This window comes from Arachis ipaensis, chromosome B1, assembly GCF_059453495.1.
Source record: "Arachis ipaensis isolate K30076 ecotype BB chromosome B1, ASM5945349v1, whole genome shotgun sequence".
NCBI lineage: Eukaryota > Viridiplantae > Streptophyta > Magnoliopsida > Fabales > Fabaceae > Arachis > Arachis ipaensis.
The window spans coordinates 24632742-24640153 of record NC_142436.1 but is presented as its reverse complement, the minus strand read 5'-3'; the positions used below and the strand labels follow the sequence as shown (position 1 = coordinate 24640153).

Genomic DNA, 7412 nt, shown 5'->3' with positions numbered 1-7412 from the left:
AAAGTGATCTAGGATTGCCAAATATGAAACAAACACAGCATTAATCTTGTATAGTTTTATGTTAATATGTCCCCTCTATTGAGTAGAAAACAGCATTAACCACCCGTAAACATAACATTAAGAGAATGTTAGATTTGTGGAGAGTGGACTGGTGGAGACACAATACATCAGTGTCCAAACATATGCAAGCTAGTATGGCGAGAAATAAAAACGCAAGAAAAGATTAACACTAATGATGATGAAATTGTTACACTTTGATAATAAAAAAGAGAGCTTACACATAGTTTCTCACAATTTATCAAGGGAAAAACATACTAATTATCCCCTATTGTTTTTCCCATTTCCAAAGACATAAACACACATAGACAATTTGATTTGATTATAGATATACAGAGGAGGCCATGATTGATGATGACATGTCTCCAAATGTCCCTCCCCATTTATGTTCACTTTTTAAGATGAGGAAAACAAGCATACAAATCCGATTTTGGGTGCTTGGCTTCAGCATGCTCCCTGCACTTCACTTCTGATGTGGTGCAGATAAATGTTTGCATGCACACCTTGCACTGCATTCATAAAAACCACAACACTATGATCAGTAATAAGGTTCACTCTGCCAAGTCTTTAAAGCAATACCAGTTCGGATATCACACATCTAACATCAAGTCTCCCAAATTTTACACCAAGTTTTTCTACTTTTGTCTTCACTGCAACATTATAATAGCAATATCACCAAATTCTTGATGAACAGCTTATGTAAATGAATCCCCAAACCCCAACCCAACCAAATGCAGGGTTAGATTTGCATTTTAATTTTTAGTATTCTGTTTTCAGGATTTCACATGAGAAAAAATAAAAACAATAAAATCTTTTTTTTTTCACAAAATTCTAAAAAAAAAACACTGAAAATAAGAAAAAGAAAAAGCACAAAGTAACATAGGGCCATGCTTTCTCAGCTGTAAGCCTGTAAGAGATTGCAGGATAAAGTGACATAGCAGTTCATTGTGGAAAACCACCAAGCCACCAAGTAAGAACTTATTATACATTCAGAAAGAAATAACATACAGTCCTAATTCTTACAAGATTATAATGCATAGATTATTTCACACATAAACATCAATTATATTAAACAAAGTCGCTAATAATCAAATTTAGTTACAGAGAGAGACAAATTTGGGTTTAAAAACTAAAAAGTGAAGGACAAATATATATACCTGGATTGACATAGCTTTCTTGTTAGTTTCAAGCTGGCTTCCTGCAAATACCAAACCCAAATTCATAAAATTTTCATCCAAAGAAAACAGATCTAACACCTAATTTGAAGCTTTGAAAAGAAACGATGAATTGAAAATTGAAAGATGGATTACCCTTAGCAGCAGCCTTCTGCTTATCGAGGTTCCTCTCGCGAGCCATCTTCGATTTCTGAGCATTGCCTCCACCCATCTCCGATAGAAACACACCACACACCCAAAACCCTAACTTTTTCTTTTTGTGTGAAACGCAATAACAAAGCAAGAAAGACACCTATGTAGGAAGGGCAAATATAAATGGGTAATGCCACCCACCACCTATTTGGGTACCGATTTTCAAAGGATCATTAATTGGGAATTCAGTGCGCATAATAATAATAAAATAAAATACAAGTCTAGAACTTTCTTTCACTTGGAAGTACTTCACTACTTCACAATTTTAATTATATTCTTTCATCATTCATGCATGTTAATTTGCTTTTCAGATTAATTTTTTAAATATTAACAATCTAATCTATTAAAATTAAATTGAAATATGTATATAGAATATCATAGGTAGTCACTTTTTTGTTTACAGTTTTACACATATGATAGGTGGCCGGTTATGAGGATAAAATTGAAAAGAAATTTTGAACAAAAACAAAACCCCTCAATACAGTGTCCACGGCTCCTTCGAAGGTCATCTTCACCTCGAATACATGGAGATGTCTTTAATGGAAAAAATATTTTTCAAACCTTGATGGACCAGGTAAAAAAAATACTGATTTAATAGATAGGATAGCTTTCGTACAACAATTGTCCCCAATTCCATATTTAATCCAAACTTTAATGAATTTGTAGACCGATTCAACGTGGTTTGATTCGATTTGAGTTTTAAGACTCGATTTATCTGTTTTTTAGACGAATTGGGTTAATGATTTTTTTTGTTTATTATGGTACTTAGAATCTGGGCTACCCTCATCCTCCAAAAAAATCTGTAATACAAAACCCACACCCCCGAAAAGCACCCATAATTACCACGCACGTTCTAATGGTCACCGTACTCAGTCCAGCGATGAAAAGGAGACAAAATTAGAAGGGTCTTTGGCGCAACGACGGCGACTTAGGGAGAGCTCCATACGTTCAGCGACAAAACTCGTCGCCGCTAAGAGGATTCGAGGTTGGGAGATTGAATGGAGGAGGTGCCTGGGGGTCTTCAACAGTGGCGACGGCACGTAATGAACGTTGCAGATCTTGAAAGGAGAAGAAAATGGGTCTGATATGGGAGATAGGAAACAGGACATAGCCACTCCTAAGACACAGCAACATGATGAAGATGCCAACTCGCGAAACGGTGTTGCCAAGAAGAAGTTCGTAATTGACAACGGTAATGGACAGTGACAATGGAGGTGGAAACGAAGATACAAGATCCGCGTGGAGGAAGAGAAATTGTTTGGCGATGGGTAAGGGTCGAATACTATCCCATTACCTTAATAATGTTACCCCAACCCTCCTGTAGAATTGGTCAAGTAGCACTTCTACATTGAGATGTATCTGGAAAAGCTTGATGCAGATGTAAATATTATGCTATTCTATCGCAACTGATTTTAAGATTAACCTTAATTTGGGAGTTGGTGTATAAGAAACATTTGTTTGTCCTTATTAAGTCATTGTAATTACACCAAAGTCAAAAGACATGGAATACAGAGAATTAATAATGGAGAAACCCACTGAAGTAAAACAGTACTAGTTAGTGTAATGTAAGAAGAAGGTTACAGATGGAATTCAGTTTGGTGAGCAAGTTGGGACGCGATTTAGGGCATAGCAGCAGCCATGAACATTGTACGCAAACAACACCCCTGTCGTAGGTGGTTAATAGTAAGTGTGGGAAGAAACATAGTCTATTCTTTGAGCAGCAATAAGTACATTAGGTAACGGAATTCTCAAAAAGTAATACAGCAAGACAATCCACAAAATACAAGTCTGATTAATAAGATAAGGATAGCAAGATTCAGGAGCTTGCAGCTTGGTTGCTCCATTGGACATGCAGTACTGTGACTGGCTCAGTTGAGATGCCCTCGAAGATCCCCACACCTCCGGGCTGGAATTTGCACAGGCTAGCAAAGTTTGCCCAACCTCTGGAAATGACTCCTAAGCTACCGTCTCGCCTGTCACTAAATCTGGTGTAGGTGGCCTCGACCTCAATGTGGTCGTGTGATAGGATGAGTGTGTGCCTCTGACCAGTGAAATGGCTCAGATGAGGGACATTTGGCTGTTGTAGCATAGTAACAGATCATTAACAGAGAGAAACTTATTGATGAAGACACGTACAAGAAAATGAATTGGTGCAGGTAAACAAGGGGGGTGGGAGAATGGTATTAAAGGAACAGGTTGTATGTAAGTTGCCTTACCAACAAGTGGGAGGACAAGACGCGGCTAGTGAGGTCTATGACAAAGAAGGGCCATTTGGTCTTGTGCGTTTGAGCTATCCCTTTGGCCTTGTCTGACGAAGGATTGTTGATACAGCGGGCACGCTGGTAAGTGCCTTTCTTTTCATACGGCGGTTCTTCGGACGGTCGGGGCTGGTAGGCATTTTCGCAGCACCGAAGTCGAAGATACGTACTTGGAACTCAGAGTTACCCTTGTGCTTGAAAAGAAGAAAGGAGTCTAAATTTATTTGGTATGTATGGTAGAAATGTGGCCAACCTCGAGTCAATGCGGTGCTGCCATTTTGCTGTTCTTTCTAGAAGCAACGAAAGCGGGCATTCCTTCCATCAGGGTCCACCAGGTTTATGTGGAAGGTCCAGTTCGGAAGTTCGTTTGGAGCGATTAGAAGGGACTGCGAAAGACCAGGCAATTGTGGTCAACATATTGGTCATTGAGAAAGGAATAACATTGGGTGGCTTACCAGTTTGAAGCAGGCGAGCCTTACTATTGGCTTCAGAAAACGCAGTCGACTGTGTTGATGGTTTTCTTGATCGGCTGTTGCAGTTTGCTTGCCCTTGTTCCTAGAGGAAGACATGCGCACCTAAAACAGAACAAATAATAACGTTGAGGGTGGTCATGTAAATGAACTAAAATAGTATGACAAATACAACTACACCATTATAGAGCTCCATCATGTAATTTGAAATAGAAACATTTTTCCAGTGTGAGAGAAAATGAACGAGCTTAAAACAACGTTAAGGTTTAGGGTTTCATCTGAGAAGGGGAAAAAATGGAAGCGAAAAATAGAAACATGCGCAACTTTGTGGTTGAGAACATAAATTGCGATCTAAAGCAAATAGTCAGAATCGTCATGGGACCATGAAATGGTAAAAAACTGTAAACCAATTAGTTATATGAAACATGCAGACAAGGCAGTAAACACAACAGAGTGGAGGTACGGTAAGTATTCCACAAATAGTGCACCGTTCGGCGTAAGGACAACGGAAAGGAGGGAATACCAACAATCACCGTGATTAGGGTTTTTCGCACCGCTAAAAAAAGTTCAGTATATCAAGAACCAAGATGTAGCAAAATTATTTCTTTTTTTTTTCATTGTAGGGAAAAACAGGTAACGTGCATCGACGGAGTCGGTGGTTGAGCATATTAGTTCTACTGTCTGATAGGGGGACACGGTGAAACAAATATGAGAGGGACTAAATAGTATGTCAATAAGGGAATCAGGAGGGATTACCTTGCTAGTCTTGGTGGGTGTGGCTGGATTGACGAAACTGAGTCGGTGATTCTTCCAAGAGATGTGTTTGTGGTTGGATGCAAAACAACGAAGTGATCTGGGTGATATGGCTTGGAAACTGAAGGCTGCAAGTAATGAAATAGGGTGTATGCGAATAAAAACTCTCTTTATATCTCACTTATTTCTTTTTGGGTCATGGGCCAAGGGATATCTTTCTTGTTGTTGTGATGACATCAGAATCGGGCTTGGGTTTAGTGACATGTATCCAAATAATGATGTTAATGAGGTTTTAAGTTAAATATCAACAATTATTAATGTATGTATGTTATATTATATTATAACATACTATATTTATTTTAATTATTTTCTTTTATTGACAACAAGAGTTTTTGTGTCCAAATAATTAAACTTAGTACATAAATAACTGATTTGAATGTAAATGTTGGTACATCTTTATATTGACCTTTTTAATCGAGAATAACAATATTAATTTTACATTTTATTTTTTCTAAATATATATTTGTTTATTTTATACTTTCTACAAACTTGTATTAAATAACGAAAGATATTGAATTTTTTAATAATTGATTGTTTAATTAATAATATTAAATTCATGAATTAAAAAAAAAGATAAAACATACTTCTTTAGAAATTTAGGCAAACTCTCGTTCATACACACTAAATCGTACCATTAAAACGAAACCGTTGGAATCCCTAAACATGAAACCTGAACTGTAATTACCATACCCGTAGTCGTAACCCACAAAGATGCAGCACGAAGAAACTAAAAGAAACAATGCTTAGCCTAAACGAATGAATCCGGAACCCTAAACCCTCGAAATGTTTAATACGAAGCATGAAACCTAAACACTTGAAACGGAATCACACAACCGGAAAGCCAAACCGTACTAAGGCATAAACCTCGAGCGAGTGGGAGAACTACTAAGTGGGTTTGAGCTACAACCCTCTTCCTAGTACCCGCCTAATCTAGAGCGAGCGGAAGAACTACTACCACCGCTACTATCCATGCGAGTGCTTAAAATCTCAACCTAGAGCATAGTCGATTAATCCACTACTACTGCAACTACGCATGCACTAGAGTCATTGACCTGGATCAGGCGGGACGAACTTGAATCCTTGCCACCACCCAGGTATCACATTCAGAATTTATTGTTACTTTTGTTATCATTTCAATTGTCTCATATTGCTTTAAAAGTGCATAATTAAACCCAGTAAGCCATCCAGTCAGATGCCCTAAAACCTAAAACCGTAATCCTTGCTACCGTCAATCTTCATCTTTTACGTTATTTAGGCAAACTCCTATTTGTAAACTGTAATCCGCCCGCACCCAATACAGTGTATCGTTAACACCATACCTCCAAGACATTAACCAAGAAACATGCACTGTAACCACCATACCCTTAGTTGACCCCCGTGAAGACCAAACACGGAGAAACTAAAACCTAAACACTTGCTTAGGGTTCACTCTACCCGAAAATTGAAGCTCACTAAGCCGTCAACCCCGAAACATTGACACGAATCCGTAATCCATGCTTCGATGAACCCTAGTCCATATTCCTTAAAATGTTGAGCATGAACTGTAAGGAAGCACAACGGTGAGCCCTGAGCCTTGACTGCAGAATCCTAAGCCCGAAAACCCGAATCGTAACCCCTTAGGGTGTGTGTGGCAAACCCGTAGGGAGAGAAGAAGCACGTTTAGACCAATTGAAGGCTTCAATTTCTGGTCTGGCAAACCTTCTTAATTCATCCGTCGCAGAACTGGCTTTGTATTCGAATTCACGTTTACACGGGACAACCGTTTTGAGGTCCTCCATTTAAGGCACCTAAAATAATAATAAAAATAAGATTATTGAGAATGTTTAAAAAGACTACTAACATATGTTGTGCTATGTTATTTTTAATTTAATAAATAAATATTAAAAATTTCAATAAAAAATACTTAAAAATTGTCAATTTTTATATGTTATGTTTAATTTGTAAAATAAATATTAATTTTTATTACAATAGTAAAAAATTATAATACACTAAAATAGAGTATTACAAAAAATACCATATAAAAAAATACCAAAAGAAGTATATAAAAATATTAAATAAACCTACAAAAATAACTTTATAACTGAGTATTATATTTTCTTATAAATAACTAATTATTACTAAGAAAATATACTTACAAGAATAACTTATTATTTACCTAAAAATGATTTTAACTAATATTATCCAAATAATATTTATTTTATCAAAATCAGTTTTAGTATACAAAAGCTAAACACATAATCATATTGGATTAAACTCACTTGTATCGAAAATCAATTCTGCAAAATGGATTTCACTCAAACTCCAGTTTGACTAGCGTCAATGCAAACATACACTGTACACACATTGAAAATAGGATTTGGATCCTCTAAATTTTGAATTTCACTTTAAAGGTTAAAGTATGATTTATCACTATTTATATCACAAGTGGGACTAAGAAAAAATATGAG

General features: G+C 36.8%; 1 protein-coding gene across 1 annotated transcript; it reads right to left on the bottom strand.

Annotated features, from left to right (window-relative positions):
- Positions 1 to 236: 236 nt before the first annotated feature.
- LOC107627469 (uncharacterized protein At2g23090) lies at positions 237 to 1718 on the bottom strand. Its single transcript, XM_016330303.2, has 3 exons — positions 1368 to 1718; positions 1215 to 1255; positions 237 to 566 (listed from the first exon to the last, which is right to left on the bottom strand). Exons 1-3 carry the CDS (start codon positions 1441 to 1443, stop codon positions 447 to 449), a joined length of 237 nt encoding a protein of 78 aa, XP_016185789.1. The 5' UTR covers positions 1444 to 1718; the 3' UTR covers positions 237 to 446.
- Positions 1719 to 7412: the final 5694 nt, after the last annotated feature.